Source organism: Molossus molossus, unplaced genomic scaffold, assembly GCF_014108415.1.
Source record: "Molossus molossus isolate mMolMol1 unplaced genomic scaffold, mMolMol1.p scaffold_m16_p_3, whole genome shotgun sequence".
NCBI classification, from domain to species: domain Eukaryota; kingdom Metazoa; phylum Chordata; class Mammalia; order Chiroptera; family Molossidae; genus Molossus; species Molossus molossus.
The window spans coordinates 77,295,456-77,315,427 of record NW_023425366.1 but is presented as its reverse complement, the minus strand read 5'-3'; the positions used below and the strand labels follow the sequence as shown (position 1 = coordinate 77,315,427).

Sequence of the window (19,972 nt, the reverse complement as noted above, 5' to 3'; positions counted from 1 at the left end):
TAACAACTTACATGAACACCTGTAGTTTAATTTTATGTTTAAATGATGGCTTTAGTTTAAATAATTACTGAGCTTTACCACCTTGTTTGTTGCCCGCATATGACATGTACAGTGGACTGGGAAATACTCTGATGTCAGCACGCTGAAGGGCATGACTAGAGCCAAGACTCCTTTAAAACAGAGTACAATTATTGAGAGTACATGGGGTCCACAGACTTGTGTTATGTTAGGATACTTCTGTAAGTATATTTTAGAATGGTCTCTGAAAGTTTCAGGAGAAAAGGACAGGCACCCTCCCCCCATGCTCTGTTATCATGACCTGCTCTCTGCTCAGGTTGCCTGGACTCTAGACAGACTGATCACAAAGCTTCGGGCTCTAGCCAGAGACCTGGTGTGGGGTCCCTTTCCCACCAACTTGTAGTGACCGGATAATACAGACCAGTTCAGTTCCCAACTCTCAAAACAATAGCTATTTCAAATATTCATTTGAACCACTCAATTTTGTGTTTTAATATTATATTAAGAGTTTCAGTGCAGATTCACAGAACTTGAGATTTCTCTCCTCAGATATCATATTCATGAATGTCTCATCAGTAAATGATGTGATATTTCAATTTAAAACATTAAATTTGGCTACAAATCTTCCAATAAATAGATTTTTCTTTACGAATTCTTATTGGAAGAGTTCTGTGTTGTACGTAACTTCTAGCAGACTGTAATTGAAAGTATTTGGAAAATTACGTAACTGAACTTTCAAAAACAGCAAAAATTCTAGGTGATCCTTTTTAAAAGCAAAGAATCTTCCATTTTTCTTCTTCTTTTTGTTGTTATTTTTTTGAAGGTACTTACGGCTTACTTCTAATCATGTTATCTCTCAGTTACTGCCTCCTGCGTAAGCTTAATATATCTGCAGTATCTATTCTTAATAACTTTTCTCTGTTGTGTAGGGAGGAAACCTGATGCTCATGGTCTTTCATCAGTCTTAGGACAGTTTCCATCCAGTGATTGATTATCTTGTTTTATATGAATACTGGTTCCTGTTGCCTATAAAATAGCATTTGATCTGGTTTATGCAGTAAAATCAATTTGTCTTATTTGCTGCTTGTAGTCTGCTCTGTGTGTCTTTAATGTTCATATGTGCTTGTAGCATATCTAATATAGAATCAAGTGGCAGGAGCAGAAATAGGATATTGCATTTGTTTAGAGTTTTTTCATAAGAAAATATAAAATCAGACATTTTGAAGTATTTGAAAAGAGCATGGGAACAAAATAAATGATATGAAAATTATTTCTGCACCGATTTATTTCATTTTGTGGCGGTCATACAAAATATTGGTTCTGCTAACAATTTTCTTTTGATGATGAAGGACAGTGAGATATGTATCTTTGGTATAATAGAAAGTAGTCAGACTTTTGTTTTAACTCCTGAAGATTTTGTAATCATCGAGGGCCTTCATTTTTATCCTTAGCATGTGAAAATTCATTTTTAATGTTGTGTATAAAACAGGGTTGTTGCCTGTAATCTTTCATTTTTGCTTTTATCCTTCCTTTTCTGAGTTTATTCAAATGTTACATTAAAGCCTAATGACATGGAATTAGGTTTTTACAGTTTTCTTCACAATAAACTGTATCCATCATCATTACATTCTGTAAATGTTTTTAAGTTTCTTTTTATAGCCATAGGAGTTTTTACCAATTTCTATCATATTTATTTTAAATAGCCAAAAAAGAATGTTTATTCAATTATTCTAGAGAATGCGGAAGGTTCATCATACCATTAAAACAATATTTTATAAAAATATATTTTAAAGAAAAATGTGCCTTTTCTTTAACTAATTTAACCTTCACTAATGAATTATGGGAAGTAAAATTGTATAAAATTCCCTGACATTTTATGAAGATACCTACAAATAAGCCAGACAGAAAATAAAATATCTGAAAGACAGAGATGGCTACTCAGTAATTTTTTGATGGATTATACACATAGGCATCAAATTACTTGATCCTTCCTTCCTAGAAAAGGTTAATGACTCTTTTTGCTTTTACCCTTTTACTTAACTGTTATTTATAAAGATTAAAACGGACCGCACTGAAGGATGCCTGTGCCTATGTGTCACTGTGACTGCACAGGTCTTGCTGATGTTACAGGGAGCTGAGCCACAGAGTGGGTGGTGGTGTTCATCATTATCTGTAAAGTTCATTCAGTTCTGTACCACGTTTCACTAAGGCCATCAGAGCAGAGTGCACCACTCAAAAGCCTTTTAACTTAAATCAGAAAAGACTGTAAATCTTACCTATCTATATCAGTATTATTTAAATAGCCTGTACCTATGCAATAATTCATTTAGAATATTAAGTATAAATCATTTAAATGAAAATGTTTTAAAGTTCTTATGTGTCCAGATTTTTCTTTCTATAGTCAATAATATAGATTTTTAAAACATATTTTTATTTTATGTCAAATAAAATTTCACAAAACAATGCGTGTTTCAGTGTTATCAAACCCCATATTAATAATGAAACCATACGTAATATTACCATCTACTTGTAATGGCCCTTCGTCTATTGTCTACAGTTTAATTATAATCATTTTTATATTGTTTTATTATATAAATGACATGTTTATTATATAGCATATGTTTTCTGGTCTTTTATTACCAAATGTAACATTATTCATATAGGAATATCTCTTTTTTCATCTCTTTGGTTTTAAAATACACACTAGTCATAAATGTATTTAATTAAAGTCATTTAGGTATTAGAGCATTTGAGTTTAAAGCAGGGAATATAATACCTTTCCCTGAAACACCTTGAAAGAAGTTTGTTGAAAGAAAAGAGCTATGGCATTCATCAAACACTGACCTCTTCCTGTTCTAGTCCTAGCCAAACTCTTCTCATTTAACTTGAAACGCATTAGTCTAACTCACCGCTTTTTTTGTGTGTTTCAGGTGTGTGGAGGTCATTGCAAAGGAAGGACAAAACCTGAAAGAGCTGTATTTGGTGTCCTGTAAAATCACAGATTATGGTATGTAATGAGCCATTATTCTAATCCTTTTTAAGAATAAAAAGTTACAAAATCTTTGAAAGGTTTTAAAAAGAAATTGAGAGCAATAACTCATAGAGACTTTTTATCTTTATTTGGGCTAACTCTGATCATAACAAAACAAAAGAAAAATCAAGAAATCATGAGACTAAACCAGAGTAAAATGATCATGTATTATCAGTTTACTGCCACATGCAATCACACATATGTGTGCATACACATAGGATTAAAAAGTATCGCTGAAAGATTGATGCAATGAAAATAAATATCAGGATAATTAAATATTTGATATAGTAAATGCAACTAAAATTATTACATTAAGTTTATTTGCTTAATTTAATGTCATGTCAAATGCATTCCTGCTGATATTACAAGTGCTAAACTTCTTAATGCTTTGAATTTTTGAAAGCATTGTAAACGTCCGTGTTTAGATAGAAAGAGAGTAAAGGAAAGGGTATAAATTTGTATGCAGCATTGTAAATTATCTTAATTTTCACTATCCCTTTAAAGTGGAGGAAAAAAACCATGTTGTTTTATAACACATGAAAGGCATGAAATCACCCTGTTAGAGAAATAAAGAAAAATAACATAGTCTTTCCTTTTTATTTGGATTTATTTTTTCTTATTAATTGGTATATTTAATATAATATAGTTTTAGCCAGAAATTTATGGAGACTGAAATGGTTTCTTTTTCTCTCGTCTGATATTTGTTCATTATATTTGAGAATATGCTTTCTACCCTGAGGGAAACTAATAATCTGTTAAGGTTTTATTGTTAACTGTGACATATGCTAATAAATTACTCCAATCCTAGAATGTCATGCTGACCAGCTGCCCTCAGTAAGAGGGTTGTATTTTATCAGCTACTAAATCTATTCTTTGGAAGAACTCTACTAAAGCCATAATTTAAAAATGACAAAAAAGATTTGACTTAAAAATAACCTTAATTTCTTTTCAGAGTTTATTTTTGAGAATGGTAAATGTGTCTTATGCAGATTTGTCCATAATATTTCAGACTTTTTTTTTCTTAATTATACCATGCAAAAGGAGTGTTTTTCTTTCCTCATAGTTAGTTTTCTGGTTTGGCATATTGGAATACCACTTAGATATTAATAACTCTGAAACCTCTAATATCTCCCTATTGTGTAGGCCCTAAAGGGTTTTCTCTTCCCAACACAGGGCATAACTCAATACTTGTAGATTTGTTAATTAATAAGTACAGTCATTCATTCCAGACTCTTTACTTAACATTCAAGGTCTTTTACCATTAGCCCTCTATCCACTCCAACTTTATTTTATATTTTTCCCCCTTTACCTATTCACTGCCAATATCAGATTGCTAATAGCGAGGAGAGCAATGGATTACATTCCTTAGAATAAAACCTTCAAGGTCCCACAGTGGAAAATGTTCCTGAAATTACACTCTGTTCTAGTGTCTGTTAAGTTAGCCAGTGCAAAGAAATCTTCCAGAAGATACGGAGAAGAGAAGAAGCTTTGCCTTTGAGACAGATCCAGGACCAGACTCTGTCTTTGTACTTTGGCCTTTACGTTGCTGAGGCCTGGCTTCCTCATTTGTAAAATGGGGGATTCATGTTTCACTTCATGTTCCTGTAGGTACTGGCCACCCAGCTGAATGGCTAGTGCAGTATATTCTGCTAATAAATGTTGCTATACCACAGGAGGGGGGCAGGGAAAAGATTCACACAAAACTCTTTCATCTCCTTTCATTTGGCAGTTCTTGGAAGAGGATTTTTGTTTTGTCATTGTTTCTATTGTTTATTGTTATTGTTGATTTTAGGGACAGTTTCATGTTCTGGTGTTTGAAGATTTTTCAGATTTCTTTTCCTCTGGTGAGGCGAAAACTGGGTTAAACCCTTGCCAACATACTTTATATTATTCAGGTCAGTGCACATTAGAATCACTTGGGGAGTTTTGAAAGCATACTTATGCCTGGGCTATACTCGGGAATCAGAATACCTAGGAGGGAGGGCCCACGCAATGGCTTTATAAAACCTGCCCAGCTGACATTATGTCAGCCAGAGTCGAGAACAACTGATCCAGTCCAGGTGAGAGGAACCAGAAATGAACATTCTGGGGACGCTCCCCGCCACGGTGACAAGAAATCTATCGTGATTTTTCTCAGACCTCAGTCCTTCTGACCTTCATACTGTCTGTCCCACCTGGTCACTCTTCCTTCTTTCCTGAGGCTGTCGCATTCAGAGGGTTTGTGGTGGAAGTCTCTGTGCATTTTGTCAGTTCTGTTGTTCAGAATGTTGGGGCACAGTGGAGGAGGAGGGGAAAAGGTCAATAGTTTATGATATTGTAATATAATTGCTATTTGATTATAAAATTTAAACAAATTACTCCAAGCTCGCTCAGCTCATCTTTTTTTCCCTGGTACTATGCCAATAACACATGAATAATATTTGTCAAAAAGACAGCAAAAAGGATTATGCATTGTATCCAGAGAAACAGCATGTTATTGAGGTACCCTCTCTGCTAGGGGAGGCTGTCTGTGATCCCTTACCCTGTGTTAATTAAAAGTTTTAAGAAGGAAAAACACATGCCTCTATCCTTCTTTAACTGGATAAATAGAGATACATTCTGTAGGACTTTATTGAGGCTACTTAGAAATTGTAAAATTTGATGTTACCTGATACTGGGAGAATTTCACCTTCAGGAGACTGCTCCCTAATTCTGCTTCCTGTGGCTTTACGCATGTTCCAGCCAACGACCCCCTCACCGCCTTGCTCCAGGGTGCATGCTCATACACACTTTCACTACAGTACACACAGAGTGTTGAATTTTTTTTACAGGACATATTAATTTAGAAACAGCAGCTTGCCTGGTATCTCATTTGTAATTTTTGTCAAGATTCTCACAGATGTTGAATGTGATATTATAATACTTAGCAACACCTGGCCAAACCGTTATGAAGTTATGTTTATTTTAATTTTTATATGATATAGTTGTCATGAAGAAAACTATCATTCCAATAGGCTTCTTATTCCCCAAATTGAACATAGAGCTTTATGGTAAGGGATGGCAATTATAAACAAATCAATAATTCAGGCACAGCTAAATGGAAAATATAGTCTTGGAAAATTGTTCCCTGAAGAGAAATCTAATATTGTCACTCTTCTGTCACTGAACAAATATATCTTACAGGCTGTACTGTGGGGAAAACTCAAACTTCAGAGTTGGAGATTAAGTTAGAATTCCAGCTTTGCCTCTTCTTTCCTTTGTGACCTTGAGCAAGTCACTTAACCTCCTGGTCTTGTCACGTGTTCAGCACATGATAATACTCCACATCAAAGGTGGTGAGAATGAATATAAAACATCTGTGTCATTCCTGGTGACATATGGATACTCATTCCAGTGGGCAGTTCTTATCACAAAATCATCTCTTGCTAAGAAGGATCAGCCCTCCTCCTGCTCTAAGTGCAGCTTTTCTGTTTGTGGGAATCGTTATTTAGACGTTTGACCTGTATTAACCTATACCTTCTAGTTCACTTATGTTTCTGAGCTATCTAAATCAGGCTCTGATTAGTAGGGAATAATGAGAAAGTTATAGCAAAAAGTTTAAAATCTTTAATTTGCTCTGTTAGGTTTCTACCCTCTCTTATTTACGTTACCTTCATATATATGTGTGTGTGTGTGTGTGTGTGTGTGTATTTTTTTTTTTTTTTTTGCGGGAGGGATGGGGGGGGGAGAGAAACATCAATGTGAGAGAGACACATCGACTGGTTGCCACCCACACGACCCCAACTGGGGCCAGGGACAAACTGCAACCGAGGTACATGCCCTTAGCAGGAACTGAACCCAGGACTCTGATCCACGGGCTGATGCTCTAACTGCTGAGCCAAACCGGCCAGGACTGTTACCTTCATTTTTGTTTGGACATTTTCTGTTGGTTCTCCTTATGTTTCTCTTTGTTCTTATAATAATTTGTCAGATAATAGTTTCCAACCCATCTTTCTGCCCACCTTCAAAAACTTTTCTGTTGAAAATTTTCCTCCTTTGGAAAAGTGTATTTCTAGGACTCAAAGGAAGACAAGGAGCAGAAATCAGCCTGGATCACTCCAGTCTGTGGAGATGAGAGCCAGTCTTTCTCTTGGGCTGCGGGGCACAGGGTATGTGGTGTAGTAAATAACATGGTGAGTGAAGCGCTCGTCTCTGTTAGCTGTCTCCATTATGACGTTTGCCCGTGTGACCCTCAGCCAGGGACAGATGTAAGAAGGACCCAGGTTTCTTTCTGGATTGTTATTACATTTCTTTCCACTTTAGCACCCCTGAGGGCCCTAGAAATACTCTGGAGGACATCTTTAGGTTTTCCTTCTCAAGTTCTCAAATAACCTTTCTTTAAAGAGGACTGTAGACACTCCGCTGCTGACATGGTGTTTGGGACCTACAAGGTCGCTGACAGCCCACAGGCTCCCTCTGTGCTCTCCGCATGCGCGCTGTGACTCCCAGGGTGGCTGCTCTCCCGGATGGTCCTCCGCTGACCCGTATTCTGCTTGGTCCAGGTGCCCTTCTGCCTGATCTGGGATGCAGACCTAACCCAGAAGCTTGCCACAAAGCTTTTGGATTGCCCTGGACGAAAGGTCTCCCAAGTCAGTGAGGTCACTGTTCCCATGGTTTTCCCTTGAGATGTCACTGCTGCAGTTGACCTGTCACATGACAGACATGGTGTACATTCATGCTGTCGACAAATCGATTCAGCCCCTACTGTGTGGTGGGCTCTGTGGTAGATGCAAAGCATGTATAGTTTCTGCATTCCTGAAGCTTTCATTCTGGGGAATCCAGAGGACAGGGCTAGCCTGCTTATTTTAAAAAAAAAAAAAGAAGAAAAGAAGGAAAAAAAAGGCAATGCATCTCCTTCCAGACAAAAAGAATGGCAGAGTGGCCTGCTCACATTAATCTTTGCTCTGGTGTAACCCATGCCTCACCCTAGTCTTATTGACCTGAGGTATTGAAAGATTAATAGATTGTAGATTCCCAGTCTCTTCTTGGGATACCAGACCTCTTTAACTGTTAGTTAGCCCCGAATCGGGACTCAAGATACATTATCAATGTAAACACATTGAGGAAACAAAAGGAAATCTCATCAGGCACTCCAGGTTACACTAGTATCTAGAGTGCAACATCCTTTCTCACCAAACCAACGCTGATAAATTACCCAAGAGAAAAATATTGTACCAGAAATAATTTTGCTCTTTATTATATCATCTTTAAAAATCAATATTATTAGGTATGCATTACATATGATGATGTTCCATTTAAAATTAAATTCCTGTTTTTTTATCCTTTTTATGTTTTGTTTCATTTTTGACATATATTTCAAAGATTGCTGGGTAAGATTCAATGCCATTTGTCAACAGGAATAACTGTAATAGTTACCAAGTGACATAAAAGAACTTTAGAAAACATATTTGCATGTCAAAAAGAATACCTTATTGTTTACTGTTGATTATTCACGCTTTCTCTCCATTCTATCATTTAAATATAGATAGCTTATATTGTTTCTAACAAAATAGTGCTAAATTGTCAAATCTTCTATTGTTTCCAATTCTCCTTTTTTATATGTCCATCTTAAAAGTTATTTCTCTTCACTTCTACTTCTTTATTTTATTCCTGGAGTTCCTGTCTACTGAATTTATATGTTTATTGCTGTACTTAGCAAGTATTGTGTTGTTGTTTTTTTAAGTAATGGTCATGGTTTTTCACCAAGGAATTGAATTTAATTATATTTTCTAAATGGTTTTCTTGCTCAACAACAAAGAAATTGTGACTTTCTTCCCTATCTCCTAGGTCATCCCCAAATTGCAGCTACATAACCTTAAAGTAACAGACTGAACTATGCCAATCCTTATCAATGTGTTTTACCATTGTAGACTACAGATCTCAGATCTATTGAGAAGGCCTCTTTAAGACATATCTTCAAGAAAATACTCCTGTAACCAATTCAAAGGCCAACTCTAGCTTCAAGTATAATAGAAGTTTTCTTAAAATTAAGAAACTTTCTGACCTACACTTAAAAGACAAATAGACCAATTTCTGAGTGCTTGCCCTCAGAAACTTTCTTATACCTCCAAATACATATATGTTGTTGCCCCAAATTAATTTATGAATTTTTATCACTAAATTCTAAATTTTCATATTTAACTGAATTATCATCTGAAATATTAACTTTCCAACTTTCCTCAGTTATTTTTAGCGTTTCTAAAATCTAATGTTTAATTTGAATTTGAATTGGCTGTTTTTAACATTAATCTTGTGAAGGAGTCCTTTTACACATAAAATATTTTGTTTCACCCTGGCCAGTTTGGCTCAGCAGTTAGAGCGTCAGCCCGCAGACCAGAGAGTCCCGGGTTCGGTTCCTGTTAAGGGCACATACCTCGGTTGCAGTTTTTCTCCGGCCCTGGCCCCATGCCGATGTTTCTCTCTCTCTCTTCCTCCCTCTCTCCCTCCCACTCTATCTGAAGATAAATGTAAAAAAAGAAAAGAAAAGAAAAAAAAAAACACATATCTTCAGGTGAGGATAAAAATAGTTTCAGTCCCATAATCATTTTCCACAGAGTTCCTATCTTTGCCCCTCAGCGCCTAGTAACCTTGAGTGTGCAGACTAAGCAGCGCTCTTCCTTTGTACTAATCTGTGCTATCAACTCGATCATTACTAATCATTATCAGTATTATGTCACTGGTGAGTAGAGCTAAAGGGGCTGCACTGAACACCAAGATTGTGATTCTACTAGATTTCTAGTATTCCACACAAGAAACAACTCCCTGATGTTTAAAACTTCTTGCAATTAGATCTGTTGAGTGGTAGTGAGTTCTCTATTACAGCAGTTATTCAAGCTGAGATGATGAGGAGGATGTGGAAAGATGGAAGCATTTGGGCAAGAAATTGATGTGTGTGATGTTTAAATATTTTTTCTAATCCTGGGATTCATTCTGTATAGGTTTTATGTTTGTTTCATTCAGCAAATGTTTGCTGTCTGTGTGCTCACTGAGTGCTGTGGAGAATACAGAGATGGTTGAGAAGTACGTACTCTTAGGTTGATAAAGAAGATATAAGCACTGAAAAAGTTGTCTAACATATTAAGCAGTATGATGGTGTCACATTTTTAAATGCCCCTATAAAATGGCCAGGCTCAGGATGACGGTGTCATCAGAGACGGAAATTGTTAGGAAGGATTTGTGGTGCAGGAGGCATGGAGGACAGAGATGAGAAGGAAGTGCATTTGAGGTAGTACTGCTCCAGGAGAGGCTCCGAGCAAGAACAGGTGTCTGAATGGATGCGTTTGTATGCACTCGTTAATCTAAAGACAGAGCGAAAATCAGCCAAAGTGATTACACGCGCACAAGGACAAATTTTGAAGAAACCTTATGAAAATATTCTGGTTGAAAATTCAGGGTAAGTTCCAACTTTCATCTCCACTTTGCCTGTCGTGTTCACCATTCCCATGGTAACAACTTCACTTAACATATATAAAAGGAAACACTACTTTGGGTTTTAACTGCTAATTAAGTGTCTAGTTCAATTGAAAGAAGTGAAATGTAAACTTTCAAAACAATAACCATAATGATGGAATAGTTAACATTCATTGGATGTTTTCTGTGGGCATTATTCATTTAATCCCTTAAACACCTCACTTTAGATGGGCACTGTTCATATTCAAGGAACTGAAGCCTGGAAAGACTAGAGCTCACATAGTTTGTGAGTAATGCTATGGTATGGATTCACTATTGAGTCCATCTCTTGTATGACCACTTAGAGGTCAGTGACTTGCTTAGATTTACTACTAGAAACTTTGTTGCATTTCCCCAGTTGTCAGAGTTTTAAAAATATAACAATTTATACTACCATGTTTGTCCATCTGTCTGTAAAAAACCCGATGTCACAAAGTAGCTATTTTGTGAGAACTAATTATATAGTTCTAGAACTTAATAGATTTAATGTACTTCTTCTCCTAACTTTGTTATGCTGACAACAAATATCAGTTGCATGCTATGACTGCAGTCCCTAGCCAGAAGGTAGAGACTCTCACTGATAGTCAGTATGTATTCATGTATTCAAAAAATGCTGGGATTCATTCTGTATGGGTTTTATGTTTGTTTCATTCAGCAAATGTTCTCTCGCCCTGGCCGGTTTGGCTCAGTGGTTAGAGCGTTGGACCATGGACTGGAGAGTCCCAGGTTCGGTTCCTGCTGGGGGCATGTACCTCGGTTGCAGTTTGTCCCCAGCCCCAGTTGATGTGTCTCTCTCACATTGATGTTTCTTTCTCTCTTCTTCTCTCTCTCCCTCTCGCTCTGTCTGAAAATAAATGCAAAAATGTCCTCGGGTGAGGATAAAAAAAAAAAAAAAAAAAAAACGTAAAAAAAAAAAAAATGTTCTCAATAATTTCAAAACTGTATGTAATTTTTCATGAGTTAAAATATTTTTTTCCATTCCCTTTTTAAAGTATTACTAAAACTTTGTGAAGGAAGAAGAAATATTATTACTCGTCTTTAATAGATAAGAAATTTGAGCTCAGACAGGTTTTCATTAATTGTCAAAGCTGGAACTAACGTCTCCCCACTGCAAATCATTTACTGGATTATATGCAGATAACTTCTCAAATTTCTCTGCTTTTCACACAGAGATGATTTCTTCATTTAAATAATCCTTTAAAACAATTTTAGCCAACACTAAATGACATAATTTCATAGCAGGTTTTTAAAGTACAGATATTTCTAGAGATACACAACTCTAAACATAAGCAATTGTTCTCTTAAATTCATCTTCCTTAAAGCTGGGCTCTGAGTTTCCCCAGGCCTGTGCCTTCATCGGCCTCAGCTGCCCATCCCTGTTCCATTAGAGACCCTCTTCCAAGAATGTTCTCTGCAAAGTCCAATGGAATCTCTCTTCAGTGTAGCTTTGCTCTGTCTTTTCTATGCTCTTTAATTTTAGTGCTCCTAATTTTCGGAGGTGTCTTGAAAAGGGGGAGTGAAAGGGAGGAAAAACCCAAGATCTGCATGCCTGTCTTCTAAAGCATCAAAACATGTCTCCCCCCCATCCCCCCCACTTAGAAGTGTTCTCTCAGGGGTGTATCTTCTCTTTGAGATAATTTTGCCTTTCCCAGCTGATGTTTGACTAAATCTCCTGCACTATTTACTGGTTAATTAGCCTACTTAACACACTTGGCATCTGATTTATTTTGAAAAGAAACACACACACACACACACACAACAAAAACAAATAAACATCTGCCAAATTTCCCATTAGAAAGTGATAGAAACACTCATAGCAAAATATAAATTAGACATTAAAATAGTTGATTTTACTCTATGTCTATCACTAGTTAGGCTCACTTCATTATATCCACTAACAATGATACGATTAAGCCTTACCAGATCTTTCTCTTCATTTATTAGCAGGACTTCCTTATTAAGAGCAACTTTTCTTTATCAGCCTTTTACCTGAGTTTACCTGAGTTTAATTTATATAGGAAAGGAAGGAATGATATATGAATCTTTCTCTTTATATACTAGTTTTCAAAATACTGCTTCGGTTTCCATCATCCCCCAAAGATGAGTAATGAGGAATTATCGTTGTTTTAATTATCACCATAAACTCAACAACCCATTGCAGTCATTTTTCTTATTAATACCCAACTTGTCCTATCTTTGGTAGCAGAAGCTTCTTCAAGTTGGTTCCCCTACTTTTTGACATAGACTGATTCTGTTGAGATTACCAGGCTTATCTTTACATTTCATTCTGGAGACGGCGTCAGCTGTTTTTCTAAAGAAGTCTGGTTCTTTGATTGAATTAGGCTTCTTGTGTGTGTGAATATGGAAAATGTCATCTTCTAAGTCTATGCTGCACTCTGAATCTTGTATTTCCTGCCTTTTATTCCTCCAGCTGAAAGTCCATTCTAATCTCATCACAAGTGCAGCCTCCCCATTACAGCTCAGCCACCAGCCCAGGTTTGAAAGCATCCTCATTTAGGGATTCCCAGCACACTAGACACGTCTCCTTCTCCTCCCAGCTCCCCAGTACTCTCTTAGTCCTTCCCACACTTTCTGCTTTTGGAGAAGCTAGGGGTGGGACATGGGAAGAAGTAGTTTGACATATTTACTACTCCATCAACTTTCTGGAGATTTTCTTCTGATTTTATTTATCTCAGATTTTCTGCATTTGTTTTAAGTAAGTGCTAAAATTGGACCTCTTGGACCCATTTGGAAATAAGGAGAAAAGTGTTCAAACTATATGGCCTTACATAATCTCATCCAGGGCTTTCAAACTCCCTCGTATTACCGTGAGAAATACATTTTGCATTTCATATGCTTGTTGAATTCTCACTAAATCGATTTCATCACTTACTAGAATGACCGGCAGTTTGGGAGACACTGCTGTGGTTCCATTTCTCCTTCAGTGTTTAGGTAGGAACTCCATCTGCCGGTCAGTGACCTGTCGAACAGCAGAAAACCGATGGGTTTTCTCGGTGAAAATGGACGCCATTCTTCTCCAGGTGGAAGGTGCCAACCTTCCCAAGCCCATCAAGTTCGTATGTTGATCTTATTTATGAAATAAGGGTTTAATAGTCTTTTAATCTTGTATTTTGAAGAATTAGATAATTGAACAGATTCTCTTGATGACTTGACTTTAGAGTAGATATGAAATGGAACTTTCTCCCAAGGCAAAAAAAGGTGGTTTTTTGTTCATTTAATTCCTTAATTAAGTAAATCAAACTTACTTTTAACTTTACTATTGAACTATTCATTTTAACTCTTATCCTAAAATGTTCCTTTGGGTTTGTAAAACTGAATCACCTAGAATTCATCTGTCAAATGTGTTCATTTCGTGGGTTTATCTGCATGACATTAAATAAATAGTTTGAACTTTTCAACTTTTCAAACAATTGTGTTGAGCTGATGTGGCTGATACAGCCGGTGCTCCTCCGTGTGCAGTGTGTGCCGAGTGCCTGAAAGCACCTTGTCTTCGTGGAGAATGACGCAGTGTGGGCAGAGAAAAGGAGATTTTAACAATTCCTAATGAGGAGTAAACAAAAGAAAATTCTCTCTGTCAGCGGGGAGTTAGGGTACTTTTCTGTTTGTTTCATTATAGCCTTTTAAAATGAACTCCCTTTGTATGGATACAATGTAGATTTCACTTGCCAACATACTTTTATAGGGTAAATAATTCTTAGAAGCAGAGAAATCATGCGGACAAGGCAGCCATGAAGGAAGCAGCATAGGACCAAGGCAAGACCATCCAGAATGGCCCTTCATGATCATGCTCCGGGAGAGTACACTGGGAATTCTCAGTCCCTCATACCCTTTAGGAAGCAAAACTTCTTTTAAATGAATGAGAACAATATACATATTATAATAAACATAACAGTTATAGCATACATATGTGACATATATACATAGATATATATCCTAGTAAATAAGATTCAAGTCAATTTTGAACAGAATAAGGAACTTAACATTTCAGCTCTACAAAATAAATGAAGAGTTTGAAATTCAGAAGAGTTTGAAATTCAATCAGTCCTATTTTGCGTTGAGGCAAATGTACTTGGCTTTTTCTGAGAATCATACCTTCTGCTCTGGTTTACAAAAGAAGTTGGATGAAATCCTCTAAAGCATTTATTTTCAACTTTGCCATTACAACACACCTTGCTACCAAGGTTTGAAAATGATTTATTTTCTGAAAAATTATCAAGTAGAACAGATTAAGTGGTTGCTTCTCACTCACTTGGATTCTGATACAATTTTCTTTCTTGAGGGGCAGAAAGAGGGGTAAGTTTAGCAAGCAGTCTGGAATTTGCATGGAAATTGTGGCTTTCTGGTTGTCTTTTGGTGTGCGGTACTTACCAGGACACCATTATTAATTACTTCCATGCTTGTGAAATGCGTTATGGTGCAGACCAGTCTCCTACTCCCCAAATTCCTATCGTGCTCTTTTGCTTCCACAGTATTTGGGGGCTCGAGCTAATTCAGGGAGTGCTCCCCACGTCAGTATTACCCATGACATTCACCATTCTGTGGAAGAAAACCCATATTCCAGAGCTGGGGCCCTTTGAGCACAAATCCGAGGGCAGACTCTCCCCTCCACACACAAGAGTTAGGTGAAGGGCACGTGTTTCCGCAGGAAGCTGCGCCTCTCACTCAGCTCCTTCTTCCTCTCTGCGCTACATGGACTGGTGGTTTGGAAACTGCTCTGCTCTCTCGTATTTATGCAGAAATGCAATTTTTAACTTTTTATTCAAGCAAGTAGTCTTTATTTGTAATAGCCTACATAGCATGTACTTTTAAATTAGTTCTTTTAAGATACAATATTTTAATTAGACACCTACTATAATTTCTTAAGGTTTCCTGGTATATGGTAAGGCTCTTTAAACTTTTTTTTTTTCCCTTTTACATGCAGTGGCTCTACAAATATTTATCTCTTTTTTATTTCAACTTTAGGAAACCAGTTGAAAAATGTAGAATTAGGCTTTGGAGCTGTGAGGTGTATTTTTGGACTATTACAAATCTATCTAAATCTACAACCTGCTAGGAAAGATTGAATCCCTTCCAGCTTGCGATGATAATACATGATTTGTGTGGACTTGAGTCTGTCTCGCAAGTGCATTTAGTGTTTTGTGAACCGAGCTTCTGTTCTGTGCCAGGCAGGTTTCTGACTGTGTTCAGCCCCCTGATTGACTGACTGGGAGCCAGGTCGTTCTCGCTAACACATACTCAATTCCCAGCTGCTCCAGAAAAGATGGGCTCCGGGGCCAAGACTGAGCCCTCGCCGACAAAGCTTGCTTTCTGCCACTGGTAAAACTTACACAGTGAGTGAAAATTCAGTGACCTATATTCTTCCATTTAAATCTTTAAAGCTATAAATTAAAACGTTGTCAACAGTAATTCTAACCGTACCGAGGCAAAAAGAGCGTTCCCTGCAATCTGGCAGCACTAAATGTAATTCATAACTATCAGAAATCCGTTTTCTCTGCATAACTTTTAAGAACGCTCCTGATGTCTTGAAAATTCCACGCAATTTTCTTTAAAAGCCAGTTTGGAATATGCCACTGTGCATCTTGAAGCCCACATACAGGGAGTCAAATTACAGCCACAGCGTATTTCCCAAGCACCATATAGTTGCCAGTTCTTTATCCTGGAGTACACAGTAAAGGATTTTCTCCTTGAACAGGGATGGAAGTTGAACTTTGGGGTTGTTTCAGTTTAACACATGATGTGTGCTGCACACGTAAAGCTGTGCTTTGCCTTTTCTACTGTTTCTCCTTTATTTATCCCTGCTTCCTGTAGAAGGAATTAGGGATATGGTGCTGATTGTAAACATGTATCTGTATTATCACTGTTCTCAGAGCATCTTTTCCCCGCCCTGGTTTAGGCAAGTGCTCACTTTTCAGTGGGTTAATCTAAGAGCAGAGTGGGTGGCTCTTTGTTCTTCACCTCTGTGTCTCTCCCTTCTTTATGGCCAGCGCTGGCTTCTCTAACTCAGCGAATGGCATCACTATCACCTGTTACTCCAGCCAAAACTTGGCTGTGCCTGATGCCTCACTCTTCTTGTGTCTCTCATCATAGCCATTAACAAGCCAGGCCCGCTGCACCCTCCAGGTATGGCTCGTAGTAATAGCTCCACTGACAGCTGCACGAGCCTTTGCACTTGTCCCCTATTCGTCCCCTCCCTACCTGAGTCTGTTTATCATAGAGTAGCTACAATGAACCTTCTAAAATATTCTTGAATGAATGAATAAGTTAAAATGTTATAAAAATTCATTTGTTCATGACTTTAGCAAGCAGTATGTTGTTTATCCTGGGTTACAAAAGAAATACTAAAAACAAAACGTTTAGATGCCTCATCTACCATAAGATCTTATGAGGTCCAACTAAACATTTAGACATTTAGCCATCATAGGCCACCCTTGGCACGGTCTGCAGAGCAGGATGAACACTGGGCACCTTGGCTTGCCACAGAGCAGCGCCGGACAGCCCACTTTGGTCCGAATCCTTGCAGCAGTCCATGCCACAGTTCACGCAGCAGCCAGGGCAGCGTCTTCTTCCCCCATCAGGGGAAGGCTGCAGTGCAGGATGACACCCACATAGCATGGTGTGGGCGTTCCCTGGCTTGGAAGCTTCCAGCCCCCAAGAACCAATACCTCTCGGAACAATCAATGGACGTAGCATCTGGCATCCCCACAAGTTATGTGTTCAGTCACAAGAATGACCACACTCGGGGACTCTAAAGCAGTGGTGCACCCTCCTGTATCGATAGTTCTCTCAAACCGGACAGATGCCACCTACCAATCAGTCGCTGTTACTGTAAGCAATGTTGCTAAGTTACATGGTTAATAAATATACCATTTTGGGGGGATGCATGTAGGAAGTTCACCAAAAGTCATGTTCTCATTCTGAAAGTGAAATGATTTTGTTATCTCTTTACTCACTGTAGGGTTTTTAAATCAGCTTTACATTAGACTTTAAATGTTAAATTATTTTACGTACATTTTATTAGAGGGCAGACATTTAACCACTGTCCACACTATATTTCTTACCTCCTCTGCCCAGCAGTTTGTTGGTGTTGTTTTAATAAGCAGATATCTTACTCTTACTACTATGGAGATGGAGGGTACGCCATGTGACCAGCCAGGCCCAGCCTCACCAAAGCCCTGACACCTCGCACACTCTCCAGACAGAGCGCAGGCACAGGCGTCTGTAGATTTCCAGTTTATTTTTGCACGAGGGAGAACATCTAGCTAATATCAGGTAGCAGGATCACTAAGAATATTATTGTGCCTAATGTATTAATCTGGTCCCCAAATGATATAATTAAATAGGGGGAAAAAAAATCCTTGAAAATTTGCCACTATAGCAATTTCCTTTGTACCATGGGGAAGACCCGTAGACTGACACCTCATATCCCTTAACTAGTGTCCTCTAACCAGCACAGTGTTCTTGAGGAAAAAAGTCGTCAGTTTTCCAAACATCTTTTAAGGCAGGTGTTTCTATTATTAAATCTCCTGGGGCTGGGGAATAAGGAATCAGGATTGGAAACTTCCTCGCTGATACAATTACTGGTGGGAAAACATTGCAAGAATGTATTATATAATGTGCTACAAATTCTGTTTCTAAGTATTTCCAGCTAGCTTGATTCCTGGTTCTGAAATTATGGAAGACAGATGTTTCAGAGCATCCTATAAGGTTGGGCTAAAAAATGATCAGGCTTGCGTGCTGTAGGAGCTATTAGGAAATGCTGATTTTTATGAAGCCCCTAATTTGTATAGAGGAGGAAACAGGCTCAGTGTCCCTCAGCTCCAGATCCAGAATGAACCTGTCCTCTTGCTCGGGGATGGGAGAGCAGACTTTTTCTCCCACAACTCAGCTGTGGTACCAGCTCCCCATCCCCAGGCTTCTCTGTGAGACTAGCAGGCTTACCTTTTCTATGTAGAATCACAAAGGTGGTAAAAAACGTTTAGTGTTTAAGTCAATCATTTTATGTGATGATAGAATATTATTTCTTTGGTGTAATGATTTTACAAATACTTTTTAAATCACTTCTTATATAAAATTTTTAGAAATAACATATAATTTTGCACCTACTTGTTTAAATTAAGCAGGATAACGTTGTTATTTGTCAGTTTATTGAAGAGTGGGAAAAGTTGTGTTCATTAAGCAAAATGTGTGAGGCTTTTATACACAAATATATTTTAAATATCAGATTATATTTTAGTTTACCTATGTTCATGAACATTATTTAGCTGGCTACACAATATTAGAAATTATAGTTATTTTCTTTTAGTATTTTGAAAATACTATTCCACTGTCACGTGGTTTCCACTGTGTTGAAAGAGCTGCCATTCTTCATTCCCTCATTAGTGATTGTCTTTTTTCTTTTGACTGCTAGTAAGATTTTTTTTTAGTGTTATATGGATTTTCTGTGATATCTCTACTTCTATATTTTTAATTTATCATGTTTAAGAACTTGTAGAGCATTCGGAATCTGAGGACTCAGTTTTTAATCAGTTTGGGGAAAGTTTCGATAATTATTTTCTCAAACACTAATTCTCCCTCATTATGTCTATTATTTTCTTACAGACATTAATTTACCATATATTAGACCTTCTTATGCTATGTTTATCAATTTCTCTTTTGTATTATCTATTCCTGTGCTATAAAGGGTGCTATTTTCGGATTTGTTTTTCAATTTACTATTTTTTTTCTTCAGCTTTGTCTAATTTACAGTATTAGCTATCTGTTGCATTTCGAGTTTCAGCAATCATTTTTAATTTCTAGAAATTCAGATTCGTTTTCATATAGTATCTTGTTAATTGCTCATGTCTTCAATATTATTTTTATTTAATGAACACTTTAAATATAATTGTTACGTTTATTTCTGATCATCTAAAATCTGAAGTCTTTTGGGATTTTATTTCTTTGCTCTTTTTGCTGGCTCTCATTGGTAGTGGCTTAGGTTTTTCGTTTTTATTTTTTAATTGTGAGCTGTAAATGGGTTTTATTTATGGGAGTCTAATGGGACCTGGGTTAATGGATGTGCCTCCAGAGATCTGCCTTTGCTTTCACCAGGAACTCTAAGGCACTGTGAATCTGGACTTCCCTTGAGTTTATTTCTTGGGTAGATGTTTTCAAGAGCAGGAAGGAAGGGTAATCCACACCCCAAAGTTATGTGAAGGATGTCCTATTGCTTAAATTCTCAAAGGATATATTCTTCCCAACTCTGTCTTACATGGGCTATTAAACTCAGGCTGCCAACATTAGCAAGTCTCCTGGGGTAACTGTGGCGTTCCTCCTTCATTTGGGACTCCTTACGTTTTTTGCATACTTTTTTTTTTTTTTTTTTTTAAGATCTTTATTTACATGTCATAAAATTTACCCATTATTTGTATACAATTCAATTATTTTAGTAAATTAAAA

At 37.3% G+C, this 19,972-nt stretch overlaps 1 protein-coding gene across 1 annotated transcript in view; it reads left to right on the top strand.

Annotated features, from left to right (window-relative positions):
• The window catches only part of FBXL17 (F-box and leucine rich repeat protein 17), a 487,473-nt gene that overhangs the window by 320,118 nt on the left and 147,383 nt on the right, over nucleotides 1–19,972 (top strand). Inside the window, exon 7 of the mRNA XM_036280976.1 lies at nucleotides 2,949–3,025. Within this exon, the coding sequence (XP_036136869.1) occupies nucleotides 2,949–3,025 (77 nt within the window). The remainder of the gene's footprint in view (nucleotides 1–2,948; nucleotides 3,026–19,972) is intronic.